A 25,385-nucleotide genomic window follows, 5' to 3' on the forward strand; every position below is an offset into this window, starting at 1 on the left:
CCAGGTGGCATATGCAACCAGTTCAGAAAAATGACTTGAATTTAGGCTGAAGTTTATTTCAAGTTCCACTTAATAAACCACTGAGTTTATTATGAAAGGCTGCAATGCTAAATATTCAGATAATGTAGTGTATTGTACAGTGTTAATAAATCAAACTCAAACGTACTAAGATTCAGATTTTAAAAGGCAAGAAAATATAATATTTACACCTTTATAATCCTTTAAATGCACTAGTATGACTTTTCTGGAACCTACTGAACTATCAGTTGTTTTTTCATATTTCTGTGATTAATAATAATACTGTAATTATAGCTGTTGAAAATATTTGTACCACCACCCCCAAAAAGCAAGCAAACAAATCAAACCACATAAAACAAACATTCTAACCTCTGGATTTAGTGAGTTGTTGTCAGATGATTTTGTTGATAGCAAAACGTGCGTGAATCCGTCTTGTTTCCTGACAACAATGTCTCTATACCGGTAAGCACTTTCAGTTTGTCTCACGCTGAAACGTAGCCTCTTGTCAAAAGGTTGGTCTCTCCTATCATCAATAAATCTCCGTTTGCTGGCTGTCACTCCTGTTACAGATGTTTGTATGTTGGTTGTACCGTTGGCTGCTAATGCTTCAATAAAGGTAGAAGTACCTGTAAAGAGTTTGAAACAACAGTTTTCTATTAATTTAGTTCCATAGCTGGAAAATCTCTTGTCATGGAGACATGTCAGTCAAAGCATACTATGACAACATACATACTTGGGGATCCTACTAGTAGTACAATTAAGACATTTTTAGAAATATACTAAAATAAAAGAAATGACAAGAAGATTCACTTCCTGAGGCATTTTGCTTTTCCCCTCTTCTAAGTGGCCTAAAGTGAAGGGCTTCATTTTAACCAAAAGTGGGAACCCAATAAACTCCTGACCAAACTCACACCTTTGACAAAAATAAAGTAAAAGAGCTGGACTAACAAGACCATATACAGTATATGAATGAGTATAGAAAGGTAGGAACAGGGAACACAGGACAGTCTTAGTGAGAAAGACACAGAATCAATCTCTGAAGTGGAAGGGTGCAATGGGAGACACGGAAATAAGGCCCTTCTTGACCTACATAATTCTTTCCTTTAATACTTTGCCTTTCTGATCTTGCTCAAAGTAATCTTAGCTTAAAGAGAATTTTAACATGTGACTTGATTACAGTCAATTAGTACCTACCTGGGGATCAAATATTTAGTAATGGGGCTCTTCATCTAACAGGATCCAATGGCTGGAAGTTGAAGCTAGACAAATTCAGACTGGAATTAAGGTGTACATTTTTAACAGTGAGAGTAATTAACCATTGGAACAACTTACCAAGGGTCGCGGTGGATTCTCCATCACTGACAATTTTAAAATCAGTATTGCATGTTTTCCTAAAAGATCTGTTCTTTATATGGGGATTATTTTGGGGAAGTTCTATAGCCTGTGTGACACAGGAGGTCAGCCTAGATTATCACAATGGTCCCTTCTGGCCTGGGAACCTGAGAGTCTATGAAAATTGTAATTGGTGGAAATTCAGAGAATGCAAGTGAACAAGCCACCCAGAGAGTCACAGAAAGCATCAGGTTTTTCCTACATTCCATATTGTGAATGTAATATTGTCTAAAATAACATTCATGGGAGGTGCAAAGAACATTATGAGAGATATTTTTGTCCAGTAGATAAAGGAGCTTACACACCTTTCAAGATCCATGGGTCTTACACATCACAGCATGTGGTGTACCCTCATCCACAGTGCACTAAATTTCCCAACAGCAGCTATGTGGCTGAAACCAATCACTACACTCTTGCAGGATCTCACACAGAAAAATGACAAAAGACAAAAACATTGTATCACCCATGGGCAAATGCTTTTCACAAAACGATCACTCCATATCTGACCTGTCAGTCCTCGTCCTCAAAGAAACCCTGCACAACACCCTTAAAAGACAAGCCTTAGAGCTTGAATTCATAACTTTGCTAGACACTAAAGCTCATGGTCTTAAAAAAGACGCAGCTTTTATGACTTATTACAACAATCTTTAATCACTAACCTCCCTTTTTTGTTCTATGGCAGCAGAGGTGTTAATGGGCCAGTTCATTTCGATTGGTCTCTTGCAATATGTGTTAACTACTTATGCTAAACAATCTGTTCCACCTGGTCTTTAGCTCACACTCTGAGTATTTTTCCCAGACCTGAGGAAGAGCTATGTGTTGCTAGAAAGCGCACCTCTTTTATCAACAGAAGTTGGTCTAATACATAGGTGCCAACTCTGCTCAGCACCTATCAGCCACAGCTGTTTGGTGGTTTGGGGAGGAGCTCGGGGGAGGGTGGAGAATCATGGACGGGAGCCTTGGGGTAGGGATCGAGAGGGAAGAGGTGGAGCGAGGGTGGGACCTTGTGGTGGAGCACCCCCAGGGTAAAATAGAAGTTGGTGCCTGTGGTCCAATAGAAGATATTACCTCACCTACCTGGTCTTTCCAATAGATAAAGGGACATTTTTCAGTAGAGATTTGCATGTTGCTATCTGAAACCTGTGTAAAGCTGCAGTTCAAATATGGAGGGCAGAAACACTGGAAAGGTGCACTACCAGGCTAAACCACAAATCTGATTTTTTTTCATATTTTCACGTTTAACAAAAGATATGAGCCCATTTGTCAAATATTTAAAGATTAACTATGGCTCTGATCCCCCAATGGGATCCCCAGGACCCATAACTGTACATATTATATCTTAAAGATAGCTAAAATGAAACTTATAGACAAGCCTTAATAAAAAAAAAAAACTCAGTGGTGGATCTTGTTTAATTACTGTAATTTTCCTTGGAATAATTCATCCCGTTTAGCTGAAGTAGCTACATGATATATTTAAAAACTGTGACTAATGTATAGTGCTGTCACTTTAAAAGAGTATGTGTGGGAGACTTGTGGGTCCCATGAGGACATTATGTACATTTACCTAAATAGTTTGCTACACTATTACTGTAATTGGGATATTTACTTGTTATTTTTGGCCTGATTTGAATTAGGAATTACACTGCACTAATAAAAAGATATTTTAAATAAAATAAACCTTGAGAGCGCATCAGTTTCTCTAACACTGATTTTGTTACTTTTCTCTTTCAAACACACACAACCCTTAAAAAAAAAAGTTGCACTCAGAATGTAATGCATTTGCAAATAAAAGTACTTCTGATTAAAAACTCCATAAGATGCTTAATTGTCAATTTAACTGAAATATTTTATTTTACTTTTTCATGTCTTTTGTGTCCTCTGAGTTATAGCATTAATAATCTACTGCTCTCTATCTATAACCATTTGTATGGAGAAGATAAAGAGAATTCAAGGTTTTTCCACAGTCGTTTAAAGGGAAGAGATTGAGAATGGTCCACAAACTGAATCCATTTTTTTCCCCCCAAAGAGAACAGAGGGAGAAAAGTAATGTGGAAGATTGATGTTATTTTATGTTGTCATAGAAGATGCATATTTGTTCCTATATTTTCCAGTTTATCAAATTCTTTTTCATTTCAGCAGAATAAAAAAAACTTAATGGATACTAAATGTGAAATTGCTTGTAGTTCACAGCAGATATTTTTCTCTTTTTAAAACACAACAGGGCTGATCACAGTGCTATAGAACAGGGGTTCTCCACCTTTTGCTTTCTCAGGGCCCCCCACCATGTTATAAAAATTCCAGGGGAGGGTGGAGAAGGACTCAGAGCTGGAGGGTGGAGAAGGACTCAGAGCTTCAGCCGCGGGGGGCCTCTGGGCTTAAGTGAGGGGAAGGAGGTGCCTCAGGGCTTCTGCCCTGTGGAACTCCAGTGCTCTGACATCCTACCCACAGGGTGCCAGGGCTTGGGGCTTCAGCTGCGGGGCACCAAGGCTCAGGGCTTCAGGCTTCATCTGCGGGGCACCACGGCTTGGGCTCTGAGCTTTCTGCCCTGGTCCCCAGCCAGTCTAAGACTGATCCTACTTCGCAGACCCTCTGGGGGCCACAGACCCGCAGTTGAAAACTGCTGCCAAAATAGTGGAGAAGTTGCAAGAACACAATATTCTGTTTTTCATTAGCAACTGAAGATGAAGTGGTATAAGAGTTTGCAATGGTTTGGTTTTCATTTTGAAGGGTAAATCAATACAATTCAAATCACCTCTACTTTGCTGGGACAAGGGCAGTAAACTCCTGCATTAACATTTACAACAGCTAAAGACATGAGACTCAGAAGGGCATGACAGAACAGCAAAACATTACAACATTTAGGAAAACTGTAGAGAACTTAGGTTTCTGCTCATAACTTATACTACTAAAGATGTCCTCTTGTATCAAATAATTGCTTTAGAGATTCCAGAGGCAATAAGATACTTCACATACACCCTCCGCAAAAAGATCAAAACCCTCAAGCCTTCTTTGTCAAGGTAAACCAAGATATAAAGGTCAAAGAGCAATTTCCCTGCTTACTGGACAACACACATGAGGAAGTGCACACATTTTACACACACATATTACAGCACTGGATGGAAGGTATAGTTCAAAACCTCACAAAATACAACTGGGCAGCTACACTTAAATGGAAGGAGATCTCTGGTTTAAATAGTCATCCACGTTTAATCTCTGAAAAACATTCTGACTATATTAATGGACCAGGGCCACAGACTTGCTGACTTAAGAAAAAAGTGTGTATTTTTCTTGCAAGGAATTTCAGCCAATTTATTTTAAATCAGAAAATTACATTCATAGATCAAGAATACTGGACCAGTGTCTATTAACACTTGTTGGTTATAGGACCACCACAGTACATACTAAGATTTACTGGACCTTGAAATGTAGTGTACAGTTTCTTGTGGCTTTTGGCCATGAAACTGAAGAAAAGAATTACTGAAATTCAATGTAAGGCAGTACATTATGTCAAGTAAAAATACGCATGCATTAGTCAATTTAAACCACAGTCCTGAAGTAGTCTCAGATTTTTGTTACAGCAAATAAGCATAAAAGAATCAAACAAAAATACCATGGAAATATCTTAGAATTGTATTTGCATAATTAACATGAGATGTAAGTCACCTATTTCCAAGTAATTTAATACCATAACAATATTTTAAACCACAAATTCTGAATTTGTTTTTCACCAAAAGGCAAACAGAAAGATATTCTCTCCATTTCAATTCTTTGAGAAATACATGAGAAAGCATTAATTAAAAAAAAAAAGAAGCTACGAACCTCCTCTAAAAATCAGGGCTTGAAATATTCATTTATCCCAGACCAGTATCAACTTATACACAATTAAGTTTTCATTAAAAAAAAAAGTTTAACCCTGATGGGTAAATGTAAATGGAGTGTTACTTCAGTGCTGCCTCTACAGCTTAAAGCTTTGCAATGCAAAGGCAGAGTGAAATTAACAAAACTATCAGTTTCACGGCTCTGTTCAGACCTGGGCAGCAGCAAAGAACCTCCTAAGAATCACCATTTTCATTCAGCTGCTGCTGACAGAAAAACTATGAGCATCAGGAAAGCCAGGCACAAGCGTTATTCACAGGGAAAGAGGACCCAAAATACAGAAGTTGGAAGGGGACAGAGTAGCAGAGATCTCTTCCCCATTCCTTGCTCTTATTTTTACCATAGCCAAGAAACTCTGAAGTAGGGACAAAAGAAAAAACTCTTCCTTTGTGTTATGGCAATTGAAACATTTCAGATACTCTCTGGCTAGCAGGTAATACTGAAAAAAAGAACCAAAAGAGGATGCCATGACAGTGCTCAGGGTAAAATCCCAGGACTTTCCTTCATACCAGCCACTGGAAGCCCCTTGACCTTGCTTGTGGTGCCATCTCCTTTCATATCCATCTCTTGACTTGTAGATTTACTTATATGGCTGGCTGGAGTCTAGTATTTTCCCCGTGATTAAAAGCAAATTAAGAATGTACAGATAATAGAGGATACATATATAAATATACAGTAACACTGAGAGCCAAACAATCTTTTTTTTTTCCACACAGTAATTTTCAGAACATACATACTAAAGAAACTAAAACTAAAGGGAACTGAAATAATTGAATCTGATTAAGGGTTTTGTTGATCAGAAACCCTCTTTTTGAATAACTGAATGAAGAATCCAGGACAGACACCATCAGCACTAAGCTTTTTAAAAAAAGCTATTTACACAAACATGACTCTATTTCTGCTTGAAACTTGTGCGGTATTACTTTTTAAGTAAAGAATCTTAGCCCTGGTCTACACTAGGACTTTAGGTCGAATTTAGCAGCGTTAAATCGATGTAAACCTGCACCCGTCCACACAATGAAGCCCTTTATTTCGATTTAAAGGGCTCTTAAAATCGATTTCCTTACTCCACCCCTGACAAGTGGATTAGCGCTTAAATCGACGTTGCCGGCTCGAATTTGGGGTACTGTGGACACAATTCGATGGTATTGGCATCCAGGAACTATCCCAGAGTGCTCCATTATGACCGCTCTGGACAGCACTCTCAACTCAGATGCACTGGCCAGGTAGACAGGAAAAGAACCGCGAACTTTTGAATCTCATTTCCTGTTTGGCCAGCGTGGCAAGCTGCAGGTGACCATGCAGAGCTCATCAGCACAGGTGACCATGATGGAGTCCCAGAATCGCAAAAGAGCTCCAGCATGGACCGAACGGGAGGTACGGGATCTGATCGCTGTTTGGGGAGAGGAATCCGTGCTATCAGAACTCCGTTCCAGTTTTCGAAATGCCAAAACCTTTGTCAAAATCTCCCAGGGCATGAAGGACAGAGGCCATAACAGGGACCCGAAGCAGTGCCGCGTGAAACTGAAGGAGCTGAGGCAAGCCTACCAGAAAACCAGAGAGGCAAACAGCCGCTCTGGGTCAGAGCCCCAAACATGCCGCTTCTATGATGAGCTGCATGCCATTTTAGGGGGTTCAGCCACCACTACCCCAGCCGTGTTGTTTGACTCCTTCAATGGAGATGGAGGCAATACGGAAGCATGTTTTGGGGACGAAGAAGATGATGATGATGAGGAGGTTGTAGATAGCTCACAGCAAGCAAGCAGAGAAACCGGTTTTCCCGACAGCCAGGAACTGTTTCTCACCCTAGACCTGGAGCCAGTACCCCCCGAACCCACCCAAGGCTGCCTCCTGGACCCAGCAGGCGGAGAAGGGACCTCTGGTGAGTATACCTTTTAAAATACTATACATGGTTTAAAAGCAAGCATGTGAAAGGATTACTTTGCCCTGGCATTCGCGGTTCTCCTAGATGTACTCCTAAAGCCTTTGCAAAAGGTTTCTGGGGAGGGCAGCCTTATTGCGTCCTTCATGGTAGGACACTTTACCACTCCAGGCCAGTAACACGTACTCGGGAATCATTGTAGAACAAAGCATTGCAGTGTATGTTTGCTGGCGTTCAAACAACATCCGTTCTTTATCTCTCTGTGTTATCCTCAGGAGAGTGAGATATAATTCATGGTCACCTGGTTCAAATAGAGTGCTTTTCTTCAGGGGACACTCAGAGGAGCCCATTCCTGCTGGGCTGTTTGCCTGTGGCTAAACAGAAATGTTCCCCGCTGTTAGCCACAGGGAGGGGGGAAGGTTGAGGGGGTAGTCACGCGGTGGGAGGAGGCAAAATGCGACCTTGTAACGAAAGCACATGTGCTATGTATGTAATGCTAACAGCAAGGTTTACCCCAAAAGAGTGTAGCCACTGTTTTATAAAATGTGTCTTTTTAAATACCGCTGTCCCTTTTTTATTCTCCACCAGCTGCATGTGTTTCAATGATCACAGGATCTTCTCCTTCCCAGAGGCTAGTGAAGCTTAGAAAGAAAAAAAAACGCACTCGCGATGAAATGTTCTCCGAGCTCATGCTGTCCTCCCACACTGACAGAGCACAGACGAATGCGTGGTGGCAAATAATGTCAGAGTGCAGGAAAGCACAAAATGACCGGGAGGAGAGGTGGCGGGCTGAAGAGAGTAAGTGGCGGGCTGAAAAGAGTAAGTGGCAGCCTGAAGACAGGGCTGAAGCTCAAATGTGGCGGCAGCGTGATGAGAGGAGGCAGGATTCAATGCTGAGGCTGCTGCAGGACCAAACCAGTATGCTCCAGTGTATGGTTGAGCTGCAGCAAAGGCAGCTGGAGCACAGACTGCCACTGCAGCCCCTCTGTAACCAACCGCCCTCCTCCCCAAGTTCCATAGCCTCCACACCCAGACGCCCAAGAACGCGGGGGGGGGGCCTCCGGCCAACCAGCCACTCCACCACAGAGGATTGCCCAAAAAAAAGAAGGCTCTCATTCAATAAATTTTAAAGTTGTGAACTTTTAAAGTGCTGTGCTTAAAGTGCTGTGTGGCATTTTCCTTCCCTCCTCCTCCACCCCTCCTGGGCTACCTTGGTAGTCATCCCCCTATTTGTGTGATGTGTGATGAATGCATAAATGTGAAGCAACAATGACTTTATTGCCTCTGCAAGCGGTGATTGAAGGGATGAGGGGCGGGTGGTTAGCTTACAGGGAAGTAGAGTGAACCAAGGGGCGGGGGGCTTCATCAAGGAGAAACAAACAGAACTTTCACACCGTAGCCTAGCCAGTCATGAAACTGGTTTTCAAAGCTTCTCTGATGCGTACCGCGCCCTCCTGTGCTCTTCTAACCGCCCTGGTGTCTGGCTGCGCGTAACCAGCAGCCAGGCGATTTGCCTCAACCTCCCACCCCGCCATAAACGTCTCCCCCTTACTCTCACAGATATTGTGGAGCACACAGCAAGCAGTAATAACAGTGGGAATACTGGTTTCGCTGAGGTCTAAGCGAGTCAGTAAACTGCGCCAGCACGCCTTTAAACGTCCAAATGCACATTCTACCACCATTCTGCACTTGCTCAGCCTGTAGTTGAACAGCTCCTGACTACTGTCCAGGCTGCCTGTGTACGGCTTCATGAGCCATGGCATTAAGGGGTAGGCTGGGTCCCCAAGGATACATATAGGCATTTCAACATCCCCAACAGTTATTTTCTGGTCTGGGAATAAAGTCCCTTCCTGCAGCTTTTGAAACAGACCAGAGTTCCTGAAGATGCGAGCATCATGCACCTTTCCCAGCCATCCCACGTTGATGTTGGTGAAACGTCCCTTGTGATCCACCAGAGCTTGCAGCACTATCGAAAAGTACCCCTTGCGGTTTATGTACTCGGCGGCTTGGTGCTCCGGTGCCAAGATAGGGATATGGGTTCCGTCTATAGCCCCACCACAGTTAGGGAATCCCATTGCAGCAAAGCCATCCACTATGACCTGCACATTTCCCAGGGTCACTACCCTTGATATCAGCAGATCTTTGATTGAGTGGGCTACTTGAATCACAGCAGCCCCCACAGTAGATTTGGCCACTCCAAATTGATTCCCAACTGACCGGTAGCTGTTTGGCGTTGCAAGCTTCCACACTGTGAGGGCTGCTCTCATCTTGGTATTCATGCGCCTCAGGGCAGGGGAAAGCAAGTCACAAAGTTCCATGAAAGTGCCCTTACGCATGCGAAAGTTTCGCAGCCACTGGGAATCGTCCCAGACCTGCAACACTATGCGGTCCCACCAGTCTGTGCTTGTTTCCCGAGCCCAGAATTGGCGTTCCACAGCATGAACCTGCCCCATTAGCACCATGATGCATGCATTGGCAAGGCCCATGCTTTCAGAGAAATCTGTGTCCATGTCCTGATTACTCACGTGACCGCGCTGACGTCGCCTCCTCGCCCGGTATCGCTTTGCCAGGTTCTGGTGCTGCATATACTGCTGGATAATGCGTGTGGTGTTTAATGTGCTCCTAATTGCCAAAGTGAGCTGAGTGGCCTCCATGCTTGCCTTGGTATGGCATCCGCACAGAAAAAAGGCGCGGAACGATTGTCTGCCGTTGCTCTGACGGAGGGAGGGGCGACTGACGACACGGCTTACAGGGTTGGCTTCAGGGAGCTAAAATCAACAAAGGGGGTGTCTTTACATCAAGGAGTATTTCAGGCAGGACTTCACGGAGGGTTCCAATAAGAAATGGTGCACCTAAGTTATCGTTCTTATTGGAACAAGGAGGTTAGCCTGGCCTCTGATTGATACATGGCTAGATTTACCTCGCTGCACCTTCTCTGTGAGTGACTGCAGTGTGACCTAGAGGAATGAGTCCCCTAGACAGGGGAGGGGGGGAAGCAAATGAGTACAAAACAAATCTGGTCTATTTCTTGTTTTGATCCACTCCATCTATCTTTTACATCTTTGGCTGGCAGCAGACGGTGCAGAAGGACTGTATGCCATCCACATCTCATGGCTGCTCGGCAGAAGATGGTACAGTACGACTGCTAGCCATCCTCATCTCTTGCCTGCCTGGCAGAAGATGGTACAATACGACTGCTAGCAGTCCGTATCGCCTGCCCGCTCACCATAAGACGGTTCAATAGGACTGACTGCAGGACTAAAGAGAATGACCTGGTCAAGTCACTCCAAATTTAGTCCCTGCGCCCATGTCTGCCCAGGCGCTCCCAGCCGACGTGGCCAGGAGCACCTCGGACACGACGAGGACGACTACCAGTCGTATTGCACCGTCTGCTGCCAGAAGGCAATGGGTTGCTGCTACTGTGTAGCAAAGCCGTACCGCGTCTGCCAGCACCCAGGAGACATAGGGTGACGGTTACCTGAGCGGGCTCCATGCTTGCCGTGGTATGGCGTCTGCACAGGTAACTCAGGAAAAAAGGCGCGAAACGATTGTCTGCCCTTGCTTTCACGGAGGGAGGGAGGGAACGGGGGCCTGACGATATGTACCCAGAACCACCCGCGACAATGTTTTAGCCCCATCAGGCACTGGGATCTCAACCCAGAATTCCAATGGGCAGCGGAGACTGTGGGAACTGTGGGATAGCTACCCACAGTGCAACGCTCCGGAAGTCGACTCTAGCCTCGGTACTGTGGAAGCACTCCGCCGAGTTAATGCACTTAGAGCATTTTCTGTGGGGACACACACACTCGAATATATAAAACCGATTTCTAAAAAACCGACCTTATTCCGTAGTGTAGACATACCCTTAGCTTTCCAATGACTGCAAGCAAACCCTAGAAACCTGTGTAACTTTAAAGATAGGCATGTTTAAGCACAGATCAGCAGTTTTCCAAAGAAACAGAAACTGAGTGGCAGGCATGAAGGGCAGTTGTGCAAGACTGACGTAAAAAAAAATTCAGTGTTAAAAATAACCCTTGTATATTATGTTAAACTATTGTTTCGGGGAAACACGAACAAAAACAATTCTCTCTCTATACTTGTATCATTTTACAGCCCCAGTATATAAGACTCAAACACTCAGCTCTCCAACTCATGCTGCTGTTACTAATGCTCCTCTTCCTCCGAGAAAGTGTTCTTTTGCCCCAGGCCCGCATGCATCACCAATCCATAATTTTACTCAGGTCACCATTAAACATTTTCCATTTTAGCCTTGGGTAACTAGATAATTAAATGTTGGTATCTGAAATGTTCCCTAGACCTAGTATACAGAATTGCTCAAGTACGGAGGTAACGTGATCCAAGCCCAGATTGGAAAGCTTTATGGGTGACCACTGTGTGTACATGGTCCACTTCCTTCCTTCCTTTTCCTGTCTTATCTATGTAGACGGAAAGATCTTCAGGTCAAGGACGATCTCTTACTAAGCGTTTGTATAGAGTTTAACCCAATGTGGCCCGATCTCAAAAGGTGCTATTGTAAGACAAATAAATAATAATATACGCCAGAGTCATCTTTCTGCCTATGCTTTCTTCAAAGTACTTGAATAAATTACAAAGCAAATACTTTTTAAAAATAGTGGAATATTTGAATAGGTTCTAAGAATTCAAACAGCTGGTTCCACAAACCACTCAAAATATATCAGAAGCTATCACTTCCTAAGAAACCTACATTGTATGTCTGCAACATTTTTAGCCTAAGAAAGCCTCATTTATAATGTTTAGCCCCCAAATGTAAGTGTTAACAGTTTTCCTTTAATATGCCATTATAAAGCAACTTTTTTTTTTTCTGCAAAAATCAAATGTTTTGTTCTGGAAGAGTTATCAGCAAAAGTTTGTCAGTCGTGTATGTAAATACAGTTTGTACTAATACGTATATTGTTCCAGCATACTGGTATTGGCTTAGTGCACAAAATACCTATATGACCAGTAATATTCTGAAGGAACTGCACATTAAAATACAGCCACCAAACAGAAGGGAAACTTGAGATGTTCACCCCAATCATCTCTGTCAAAGTCAATTCCTCAAAATACTCCTACAAATCATTTAAAGCTGCATATTGAATTACCTTGTCAATCTACACTCAGCCCTGGTCTACTCTACGGGGTTAGGTCGAATTTAGCCGCATTAGGTCGATATAAAAATGACTGCGTCCACACAACCAACCCCATTCCGTTGACCTAAAGAGCTCTTCAAATAGACTTCTGTACTCTCCCCGATGAGGGGAGTAATGCTAAAATTGACCTTGCTGGGTCGAATTTGGGGTAGTGCAGATGCAAATAGATGGTATTGGCCTCTGGGAGCTATCCCAGAGTGCTCCACTGTGACTGCTCTGGACAGCACTTTGAACTCCGATGCACTAGCCAGGTATGCAGGAAAAGCCCCGGGAACTTTTGAATTTCATTTCCTGTTTAGTCAGCGTGGCAAACTCAGCAGCACAGGTGACCATGCAGTCCCCCCAGAATTGCAGAGCGTGACAGTGAGCTGAGCGGACTCCATGCTTGCTGCGGTATGGTGTCTGCATGGGTAACCCAGGAAAAAAGGTGCGAAATGATTGTCTGCCGTTGCATTCACGGAGGGAGGTACAACTGACGACATGTACCCAAAACCACCCGCAACAATGTTTTTGCCCCATCAGGCATTGGGAGCTTAACCCAGAATTTCAATGGGCGGCAGAGACTGCGGGAACTGTGGGATAGCTACCCACAGTGCACCACTCTGTAAGTCTATGCTAGCCACGGTAGTGAGGATGCACTCCGCCGACTTAATACACTTAGTGTGGACATACGCAATCGACTGTATAAAATCGAATTCTAAAAAATCGACCTAATTTCGTAGCGTAGACATACCCTCAGTATAGCTTTCAGAAACAAGGTGTAAAGATGGGCAGCAAATGGATGTTTCCAAATTGAATTGTCTCCATCTTTTACTATATTTTTGAGAAAGTGGTTTCGTTTAAATCCTAATACATACCCTGGTCCCTCAGCCATTGTTTCTGCAAACATGCCACCTAGAATCCCATAACCTGGATTTGTCACAGAGTAAGCAGGAAAATTTTGTGGGAGTACTTTATAAAAATAGTAGCAATCCCTAAGTAAATATTACACAATTAAGATAATCTTGCACTGGCTGGATGACTTAACTGGCCATTTCCATCTTAATTTCTATGGAATTGTTTCCCTCAGGAAACATTATGGATATGCACATGACAGATTTCTTTTCTCTTCTGTATGTTTTGTATGGGTGTGAGCTTTAAACATTACTGTGGAATAAAGCGTTTTCTAAAGTCTGTATTTTTATAAAGTATTACTTTTGGAGGTGGGTGAAGACAAAGTGAACCTTCTTTTACGCCTACATTGAGAAATATTCTCCAGGCAGAGAATTCTGATTCATGTCCTGCACCAATTTTTATTTTGACTCTCATGCTATATTTAGAGTATTAGGTTCTGTATCAGGATGCAATACACCAGTGTACAGACTCAATGTACAGGTGGGAAATTATTTTCTCTCTGATTACATCACAGTATCAATATAATATTTTCACAATTTTAATGATAGCAGCATTACTGCTTGCCTTTGCTATCAGTATCTCATAGGCTATATTGCTGCATTTGCTGTTTACTGTCATTCCTACTCCAAACAATAATGGGAGCTATGTGCATACTGTATAAATAAAAACAGTCTATTTCCACACATTTCTCAACTAGAAAGGAGGTTAATCAGAGCTTTCCTGAACACCCACAAGATGGTCATCTGGCAGAAGATCAGAGTTTGGGCATTTTAAATTACACTGGTGGAAATAATAGAATTGAAACAGTTACATACTTTTTTGTTTTAATTAAATTACTATACAGTATATTAGACAGACACTTAATAGGATTATGCCCATAAAAACAGCAGGGCCGATGGTATTAACACAGTTTGGGAATGAAGTTCTTAAAAACTGACCTGAATAATTTTACTAAATCAGAAACAGAATTATACATTTTCATGCATAAGCGACTTAATGACTTCTCTACAAGTTATTTTACATGAAAAATAAACACACCTCTAAGAATTGTACCTGCTAGATTATCAAAATGTACCAATCACTCATTGTATGATTCATTTATTTTCAAATTTTAAAGAGAATATAAGTAGTCCAAATTGTTCAAACCACAAGACTCTGTCCTTTTCCAATGCCAGTAAGGCACGTAGAGAATTTTTTGCCTCTCTTTTGCTTAGTTTTAGACTTATTGTTTGTCAATTTAGCTGAAACAAGGGATTTAGAACAGACATGCCAAACCTGAAGAAAAAAAAAAATGCAGAAATTGTGCTTGTTTTTGGCTTAAATGGTTTGAGAGTTGCTTGTTGACTATTAGCTTGCTTTTTTTTTTTTTTTTTATATAGGCTCCTGGCAAGCAGGGGCAAGGGCAAGCAGGAGGAAGGGGGAAAGAGAGTCGGGGTGCACAGCAGGCCCACCACAGTCCCAGACTGCATGCCAGGGGGATCTAGTCACATAGCGTTGGGGTTCTTTGGGACTGGCTTGTTTTGGTCTTGTTTTGAAATGGGATTAGCTTGATTTTTGGCTTATTGTGGAAGTCGGGGTGCTTATTTACTGCGTAGAAGTTGGTAACTGTGATTTAGAACAACTATTGGCTATTCCAAAAAAGAGTGTATAATCATTACAAGAAATCCCACTTGTATGTCATAGGTAAACACTTTTGGTCCATATCAAAGTGTATTATAACATTTGCTCTCCCAGGAACAAGAATTATACCAGGAGCTGTTTCTCATTGTACGGATAAGATTTTAATATAGATTATGAGTGAGATTCTCATGGTTGCTCCAGCCTCTGGGTAAGAAGCAGTTGTAAAGTGACTCTAAAAGCCCTAATGTGCCTGGGAGAGAATTGTAGAGGGTGTGCCAGGGGGTGGAAGGTATGGTAAGGGGTGGAACCATTGTTGTCCCAAAGCAGCTGGGAACAGGCTATCAACTGCTCAGGCCCCTGCAGCATCCCAGAAATGAAAATCCTTAGTTCCTTAAGTGTTCCCTTCCCCACCAATCCTTGGGCTGCTCAGCACAGATTCTCAATTTGTGTCAAGGACATCTCCTCCTCTTCTGTTCATAGTTGCACACATATGCCTGTGGCTACTACACAAAAAAGAAATATTAAGAAAGTAATGAGTGTATTTTCAGCTATATTTTAATGTAATTTAGTAGCTGGAAATAAGGAGCAGCAGCTAGCACTGTGTTACCAGCCAAGTCTCAGCAGATCAGAACCAGGGGCTCCACAGAGGACAGTTTAAGAATCTCTGCATTATGCAATTGTAGGATTTTTAAATTCCAGTGTCCGAGGCTAGAACTTTGAAATATGCAAGCATCTGTTCCTTAAGGAACTTGAATAGTAAATTACTTTAAAATGGATGGCACACATGGATTAACAATATTTGTGGTAGATTCAGTCTAACTGTGACTGTAGGACTGTTTACTTTGCATTATCTGTGTTCACAAGACTAGCAGGGGTACACATTAAGAAACAAACAAAAAAAAATTATTTCAGTGCTAAAATCATATAAAATTGAGAGAAAGATTTGGCAGTTAGGTCTAAAAGTTGGGTGGTAGAAGTTGTGATGAAATTCACCTCTGTATTTACACCCTACACGCTATTGTAGTAATCTTTGTACAAACTATGCCTTCTGAGGTACCAATTGAAAACTAATCTCTCACTGGTCAATATCAGCATGACAGTATGTGTATAGCAACTTATATGTAAAGTTATGAATTCCCCCAAATGATGATGGTATTCAAACCCTGACAAGCAGGTCCTAAATTTACATATAAGTTATATATTGCTCCTCAGACAGCAAGAGGGGGAAGAGAGGAGGCAAGGAAAGTCTGCATTTCAGCAAACAGAGGTGAGAAGAAACAGCATGCAACCTCTTTCAACACCAGACACCATGTCTCCTTTACTCTTTGAATAAGGGGGTAAGCTTCAGGAAAATGCATCTCAAAGACGGAATGGACTATAGAGGTGAGGAGCAAAACCACCCTGGGGCTCTCCCTCTCTTCTCCACCCAAGAAGACAAAAGGAACAGCCTACGGATTTTGGGAGAAGATCCGGACTTGAAACTCAGTAAGCAATGTTACTGGGAATTTGGGGTAAGAATTTCACATTGACCCAAGTCTAGTTGTTTTATCTTTATTTCTCTTGTAACCATTTCTGAGTTTAATGCCTTATACTTGTACACACTTAAAATCTCTCTTTTTGTAGTTAATTCAGCTTGTTTTATTTTTTAATCAAAACTAATCCAGTGCTTTAAACTGTGTGGATAACTCTATTTAGGGTAGCAAACTTTTGTATATTGATCCCCTTAGAGAGGCAACAAACTTAATATAACTGACTATCCAGGAGAGGGCTGGACAATGCAGAAACACACTTCGGGGGAGGGATCTGGAACTGGGAGTGTAGTAACCAAGGCTGCTGGAAGCCAAAGTGTGGCTGGTGTTTGCTGATAGGATGCTGGGATCAGAGTTACTGGACCAGAGCTATAGCTATAGACAGACACACAGGGTGTGACCTGCATGCTGTTTGGGTGTTTGTGTGGAGCCCAGGTTGGGAGTTACAGCCGCAAAGCATTGTGAGGCACCCCAAGTTGCAGCCTCTCACTGGTCTGGCCAGAATATCATAGTGGCTTAGTCTAAACAGGATGTATACACAGTTTGCTATTTTACATGAGATTTACACTTTAAGCATTTTTCAAGTGAATCTCAACTGTGTTGGCTGGGAACAGTCAAAGAAAAGTTAGTTTGTTGTTTTCTGTTTGCTTATTTTGGGCAAGAGGAATAGAAACAGTAAAGTATACATATGAGTGCCAACATAGCAGCTATGAAGCTAGAACTGACCAGGTTGGAGCAAGAACAGAAAGACAAAGATTGTAAACACCAAAAGTGGCAAGCAGAGATGAGAGCCAAGGAGAGGGAGCCAGAAAGACAACAGCAGGAAGACTCACACCAGTGAGCCATGGAGCTGAAAGACAAAGAAGCCCTAAAAAAGGAGGAGGAGGAGGACAGTATATTCTGGACACGAAGGCAAGGCATGGACAAATCCCACAGTCTCCAGTTGCTTCCTTCATACAAGGAACACTCAACTGTGACAAGTTGTGGTCTGCATACAAGGAAAAAAACTGTACTGAAGAATACTTTACCACTTTTGAAAGGCTAGGTGAGGTTCAAAAGGTTCCAGAGGACAAGAAATTCCCCACACTGATTGCAAAACTCTCTGGTACATCTTTAAATGGATTAATGAAATGTCAATTGAAGAGGCTTTGAAATATCCTGAATTTTAAACAGATATTTTGCAAAGGTTTCAAATGACCCCTGAAGTGTATAGAATGAAATACAGAAATTTCAGGAAAAGTGTTGGCACTCGTCACAGTATGTCTAATGTGTGTCTGACAATGAAAAAAATGGGCAAAGAGCAGGGGGCTAAGAACTGTGACCGATTACTAGATCTCTTTGCTCAAGAATATTTCCTAAGTATATGTTCTGATGAGGTCAGAGATGCATTATGGGATAAATCTTTAAATTCTGTACAGAAAATGGTCATCCTGCCTGATTCCTTTGTGCAAGCCTCAATGTCTAATGAGGGCAGGACATAGAAGAAGGGGCACAAACCCAGTGTAAAGGGGGGATCCCATTTTACCCCCAGGAAGGAGGGTGCTGGGAGCCCAGGCAAATATCTCCCCAGAATCATTCCCCTCCTAGAAAGCTCTATCATATCATACCTCCTGTGGAAGAAAATGGTCCAAGAAGGTGTGATACTGTCTAAAGGGGAAGGTGACTGTCTACTCTAACACGATCACCACTTTTACAACATTGTGATAAATCTTGTCTAAAGTATGCTTTGTGAGGTACTGGAGAAGTTGGAACCTGATGAGTGTCGTTATCTGGTTATAACGTGTATATTGACATTGTATGTGGAATTATGAGATTTTGCTATACGTTTATAACTCAAACATATTGTGAGTCTGAAAAACGCCCACAGGTGAGCTCTTCAGGGATAACAAAGGAAATGTAAACAAAAGCCCCTGCATGTAATGCCCAAAGACACCTCAAATGGCATGTATGCAGAATGTGCAAGCAAAAATTTGCAATTCATATGAAGAACTGGTGGCAAAGCACATACACCATGGGACTGCTGGCCCCCAGGACACAGCAAGGATTTTTCAGGCCAAAAGGATCATGATATAAAGAGGGAGAACAAAGGCCAGCCTGGCCACCTCTTCCCTACCCCATCTCTGGACTGATGAATTCTGACAGGGGAAATTTTGAAGAAAAGGACTGAGGTTCCCAAAAACTATTTGGGCAACCCAGAGAGAAGTCCAGTTTGTCTAGTGATAAAGATAGGCTGGAGTGTCTAAGGGGATTGTCTGTGGCTCCACGTTAAGCTAATATTGCGATCCAGGAGCACACATTTGTTGCTGGCTTGGTTAAATCTAATTACACAATACTCCACCAGAGTAGGGGAGTCTGCCCAGTTTTTTGATAGTCTGACCTGAGACTGGCTGTCTCCGCTATGATCCGTACCAGGCATGGCGAGAGAAGGTGCTTCTAGTCAAACTCCACCGAGCACCTAAGAAATCATTGCCCTCAGCTAAAAAGAAATTAAGCCCACGTCTCATCCAGCCCAGACTGAAGCAATTGTCCTTAACACACAACCCCAAGAGGTACCTGCAGGTGCTCTATTGAATTTTGTGAGGTCTGACCCTGTGGAGGTAGATATGGAATTTATTAAAGTCACCAAGGTCAATTGCAAAGAACATATAGGGTGGAGAGTGGTTCTCAAATCAATCTGGTCAGGAAAAGCATGGTCCAGAAGACTGACATGTTATCTGATCAGGAGTTAGAGCTTCTGACACTGGGGAAACAAAATTCCTTGTGCCTTGGGCTAAGGTTCATTTGGAATGGGAAGGCTTAGGGGTGACTTGACAGTGGGGATTCTGAATAGTATCCCTTTGGAAATGCTCATGGGGAATGATATTTTGCATATGGCTAAGGCTGTTAATGTTTTAACTCATAGTAAAAGGGAATCGTGTGCTGGGATTCCAGAGGAAAATGGTAAAGATCAAGAAACTGCTAAGAGAGATGGGGAAGGTCCTGCCACAATCTCTGCGGCAAGAGAAATCACTGTGTTTCCAGGTGTGTGTGTGGGGGGGGCAAGGTCAACTTCTCTATGGCAGATGAAATGGTGGAGGGGGGAGGGAAATAATCCCAGTTACTGAAGTTGTCAGCTGCCAGTGTTTTGCAGATGAAGAAAGGGCAGACCCCACTCTAGAGTACATAAGGGGATATGTCTTAAAGGGAGCCCAAAAGAGGGGAAATGGGGAAAGGTTTTTGAAGAGGAAGGAAGATTGTACAGGGAAGCTCCCATGGGACATGATAAGAGCCCTGGAAAATCCTACAAGCAGCTGGTTGTGCCTGCCCAGCATGTGGAGAATTAGCAATGCGCACTGTGGGACCTATGGCATGTCCTACCCAGAGGGGGAAGAAACATATCCTGGTGGAAGTGGATTTTGCCACCAGATATCCTGAAGCAGTGGCTCTAACACAGAAGCTGATTCTGGGGCAACAGCCCTTTTCACTATTTTTAGCAGAGTGGGTTTCCCTAAAGTGATTTTATCTGATTGTAGGTCAAATCTCATGTTTCAGCTACTCAGTAAGTTATAGAAGTTTTGTGGAATGAAACAACTAAAAGCTACGCCATATCACCCAGAGACAAATGATCTGGTGGAAAGGTTCAATGAAACTCTAAAATCTATGCTGGAAATGTACAAAAATAAGAGAGCAAGACTGGGATGAAATATTACCATATTTGCTATTAGCTTATAGGGAAGTGCTCCAAGAATTAATCAGCTTCTTCCCATTTGATCTTCTATCTGTAAAGTAAGTGAGGGGACCCCTAGATTTCATCAGACACTCACAGGAAGGGGACACTAAGGCAGCGGGAGACCCAGTAACTGAATACATACGAGGAGTCCGATGGAGCCTTAAAAACTAACAGATTTATTTGGGCATAAGCTTTCATGGGTAAAAATCCCTACTTCTTCAGATGCATGGAGTGAAAATTACAGAGACAGGCATAAATATACTGGCACATGAAGAAAAGGGAGTTACCTTACAAGTGGAGAACCAGTGCTGACAAGGCCAATTCAGTCAGGGTGGATGTGGTCCACTCCCAATAATTGATGAGGAGGTGTCAGTCCAAGGGAGTGGACCACATCCACCCTGACTGAATTGGCCTTGTCAGCACTGGTTCTCCACTTGTAAGGTAACTCCCTTTTTTTCATGTGCCAGTATATTTATGCCTGTCTCTGTAATTTTCACTCCATGAATCTGAAGATGTGTGGTTTTTTTATCCATGAAAGCTTATGCCCAAATCAATCGGTTAGTCTTTAAGGTGCACTGGACTCCTCGTTGTTTTTGTGGATACAGACTAACATGCCTACCCCTCTGAATACAGAAAAGAGTAAAATGACATGATGGGTATTGTTCAAGCTAACCTCAAGGACCGTCAGTCCAAACAAGAAGGATGATATAACCAACATACTTGTAAACACTCTTTTGAAATATGGAACTTGATGTTAATGTTAAGCCCCGTGAAAAAAAATACAAAATGCAAAATTCTTGGGAATGAGCTTCTGAGGTGATAGAATCGGTGAATGAAGATACATATGTTTAAAAGCCTCATGGTAATGCTGTCCCACAACTGGTACATGTAAACAGACAAAGCTTATCACAGCAAGCCATGGTAAACATGATCTATTGTGTAGAAGGGGAAACTGAGGCACACCAACTCTCTGATTTGATGGCTGAATGCCAAACTGACTCATCTTTGGAAAGCATTGATATCTGCAGTGAGTTAACACCAGCTGAAAAGGCAGAGAGCTAATGTGCTACAAGACCACAATCTAGCAAGCCCCAGGAAGATTTACTTGCTAACTCATAATATCATTACTGAAGGACCACAGCCACTTCCCATCAGATCTTACCGTGTCACTGGTAAGGTACAAAATCAAATTTGCACAGAAATACAAAGCATGCTGGACCTACAAGTAATTAAATAGCCAGAGCTCTCGGGCCTCACCTGTGGACTTGGTACCTAAGAAAGACAACATTATGACTTTGTGTTAATTATAGGAAACAATGCTGTCACAGTGCCGGATGCTTATCCTATGCCTAGAATCAATGATATGATGGATATCTTAAGCAAAGCTAAATATCTCAGCTCTTTTAATTTAGTTAAGAGGTACTGGCAGATACCTTTAGATGATAATGCACAGAAAAAAAATCTGCTTTTGTTACTAATATGGGATTATATAAATTCAAAGTGTTACCATTTGGGTTAATTAATGCAGGAGCCACTTTTCAGAGGCTGGTCCACCAAGTGTTAAAAGGTTTACAGGACTTTGTGAGGGCCTATGTCAATGAGAGAGAGGTGTTCAGCAACACATGGTCTAATCACAAAAAACACTTGGGAATTGCGTTGTAAAAGCTCAAAGAGGCAGGATGACTACAGAAGCCCCTATAAAATTGGAGTAGCCAAAATTCCTTATTTGGGATACAGAAATTGTGCATACAAAGGGAAAAGAAAACATGGTGGCAGATGCCCTGTACAGGAAAGAGGGCTCTGATCACTGCCCCCGAGTCAGCCAGTGGTTAACACTCCTGCAACTTTGCAAGGGGGGGAGGTGTGATGGATTGCACCTCTATAGTCTCACTCTATACACTTTGTACGAAATATGTCTTCTGAGGTACCATTTGAAAACTAATCACTCACCGGTCAATAATATCATGATGAAATGTGTGGAGCAACATTCTATGTAAAGTTATGAATTCCCCCTCAATGATGATTGTAGCATATGTTCAAATCCACATAGCCCTGATTAGGCAGAACCAATCAAGCAGGTTTAAACAAAGGAATGTGTGTTTACCTCAATTTACGTATAAGTTGTAAATAGGGTACTCCAGTAGAAAGAGGGGGAAGAGGAAAATCTGGAAAATCTGCATTTCAGCAAACAGGTGAGAAGAAACAGCATTCAAGCTCTTTTACCCTCAGACACCACATCTCCTTTACTCTTTGAATAATCTTGGCTGAGGGGTAATCTTCAGGAAAATGCACCTCAAAGAGGGAACAGACTATAGAGGTGAGGAGCAAAAACACCACAGGGACTCTCCCTATCCATCTCTCTCTTTTCCACCTAAGAAGATAAAAGAAACAGACTATGGATTTTGGGAGCAGATCCTGACTTGAAACTTGGTTAACAATCTTACTGGGAACCTGGAGTAAGAATTTCACATTGACCCAAGTCTCGTTTGTTAAGTTTAGAAAGTGTTTTATCTTTTTTTCTCTTGTAACCATTTTTGACTTTAATGCCTTATACCTGTATTCACTTAAAATCTCTCTTTGTAGTTAATTAAGCTTGTTTTATTTTTTAATCATAACTAATCCAGTGTTTTGAACTGTGTGGGTAACTTCATGTAGGGTAGCAAACTGCTTTACAATGATTCCCTTAGAGGGGCAATGAACCTAATATATCTGGACTGCTCAGGAGAGGGCAGGACAGTGCAGAAACACACATTTTTGGGGGGGAAATCCAGGACTGGGAGTGTGTTAGGGTCACCCTGCAAATAGTAACCAAGGCTGCTGGAAGCCAAAGTCTGGCCAGTGTTTGCTGACAGGCTGCTGGGGACAGAGTTTCTGGCCCAGGGCTGTAGCTATACAGAGACATTAAGGGTGTGACCTGTATGCTCTTTGGCTGTTTGTTGAAAGTTACAGCAACAAAGCATTGTGAGGTACCCAAGGTTGCAGGGCAGGTACTAACAGCCCTTTACTGGTCTGGATTGCACCCCAGAATGTCATAGTTGTGAAGAAGGAAAACAAGTCAAATGGGGGTTAAAAACACATACTGTAAATGAATGGCTAACTGAAAAATAATGACAATACCTAGTACTTGAAACACTTTATATCTTCAAAGTATTTTTCCAAACATTAATTAAATAGCCCTCACATCACCAGTTCTATTTTTCCCAGATACAGAGATTATAACATAGGGCCACCGCACTCCCCACTCTAAATGGAAATCAGTACAAGAGAACCACAGGGAAGGAAAACTCCAGAAGCTTCAAGTCATTGATTTCCCCCCCACATCACTCCTTTGGGAGCGAGAGCGAAGATTAATCCCTACTACCATGTAAAGAGCAAGGAGGATCAGCCCCCAGAATCTGGGCTATCTGCATGGATGCCCAGAGCTGCTACACTGGATCCTCTAGCCACCATACCATCAATGGATCCATGCTGCAAAGGCCAGCTACTACCCTGACCCACATCCGTCAAAGGTATGAATGTCCATGTCAGTTCTACAGCTGAGAGGGAAATCTCTTCAGAAAAACATCATAGAACCTAAGGGCATATTTTCTTATTAGCTAATTCCTGCTTGGTGCGCAGCAGTGGAGGGGCTGGAGTAGAGAAATGGATTTAGTACATCTACCTCAACACTGCATAGATACTGCAGTAATGGCTAAAACCCCCTTTCTTCACAGAAACGAGGAGATACGTATACAGATCTAGTGTGATTGATCTCACACTGGTAGGACTCAACAGATAACATGGTCTGAACCCTACTATGTTAACAAATATGAACCCTCCCCCAGAAATTCTATAATATAAAACTGCCCATGTTCAAAGATCAGGTTAGTATCAAAGCCAGGATTAGACCTGTGGATGGCCCTGGTTCCTAGTCCAACAGACTACTTTTCTCCAGAAGCAGTTATTGGTTTTGTAGACTACTAGAATATTCTTCTGGAGTAAGAAACTGTATGCATCTAAATTAAATATGTACCAACTGGAAATACTGAGACTGCATCGCTAGCCAATTTCTATTTATAGTTGAAGAAACAGCAGTGAGATGACACATGAACTACCCGCCCCCTAGACCCATGATATTTAAAGGGCATGTACTGTATTACACAATAATAATGAACTAAATATGAAATTGTAGTGGCTAAGTAGTACAATATTAAGAACATAACCTTGCAGAGATACTCATTGGTAAACAAGAAATTAGGGGAAAACAGATGGTGGAGAAAAACAGGGGTTAGGGCAAATTCCAGAAAGAATGAAAACCAAGAAAAACAAAAGTTAACTCCTAAAACAGGGCTTAGGAGCCTATGGTGATAGGTATTAAGAGCTACTATAAGACAAGCACTATATATAAACTCCCTGAGGTTCTGTGGAACAAAGTAGGTGAGCAGCAGCCTCAAAGAGACAGACTTCTGTAACTTATATAGAATGTTTTTAGTTGGGGGTGGGACGGTAAAGTTAATACGACCATTTTGGTGGAGGAGTAGGAGCAATTTTTTCAAAGCGGGAGTAGTATTGTCGCAACTGTCATTGGGAAACCAGAAAGAGTTTTGGCAGCTGGTACAGAGATACTTTTGGAGATCTCGTCACTGGGAGGCAAAGGACAGTTTGGATCCCTAATCGGCTCATTTGAGATTGTAGGGGAATCATGACAGCCCATCAGTTGAGTTCACAAAGGTCTGTGTGGAGGTGGGAAGGGGGAGGTTATTCACAGAGCAGGACCAGCATAGCAGAAGCATTGTGCAGCTGCACATTCAGTACGATAACGCCTCGCTTAACGCTATAGTTATGTTCCTGAAAAATGCTACTTTAAGCAAAACAATGTTAAGCGAATCCAATTTCCCCATAAGAATTAATGTAAGGGGGGGGAGGGGTTAGGTTCCAGGGAAATTTTTTTCGCCAGACAAAAGACATTATATAAATATGCACTATAAGTTTTAAATAATTTTAAATAAACAATTTAATACTGCACTCACCAATGATGATTGTGAAGCTTAGTTGAGGCAGGGTTGGGGTGTAGCGGCTTGCCCTGCTCCGCCTGGCCCTCCTGCCAGAGTTGGGGTGTGGGGGCTTGCCCCGCTCTGCCCACTTGGCACTCCTGCTGGGGTCGGGGTACAGGGGCTGAAGCAATGGGGCAAGCCCCCACACGCTGACCCCACTTCTCAGCAGGAGTGCCAGGTGGACAGTGTGGGGCGAACCAAACAACCTTATAATGAAATATTGCACAACTTTAAACGAGTATGTTCTCGAATAGATCAGCA

The 25,385-nt window shown here is 42.4% G+C and overlaps 1 protein-coding gene across 2 annotated transcripts in view; it reads right to left on the reverse strand.

Moving 5' to 3' along the window:
* The window catches only part of CDYL (chromodomain Y like), a 201,275-nt gene that overhangs the window by 15,324 nt on the left and 160,566 nt on the right, over positions 1 to 25,385 (reverse strand). For both annotated transcript variants that reach the window (XM_077810695.1, XM_077810694.1), the window contains exon 3: positions 388 to 644. In XM_077810695.1, coding sequence (XP_077666821.1) covers positions 388 to 644 — 257 coding nt within the window. The remainder of the gene's footprint in view (positions 1 to 387; positions 645 to 25,385) is intronic.

The sequence above is a fragment of the Eretmochelys imbricata genome, chromosome 2, assembly GCF_965152235.1.
Source record: "Eretmochelys imbricata isolate rEreImb1 chromosome 2, rEreImb1.hap1, whole genome shotgun sequence".
Lineage (NCBI taxonomy): Eukaryota > Metazoa > Chordata > Testudines > Cheloniidae > Eretmochelys > Eretmochelys imbricata.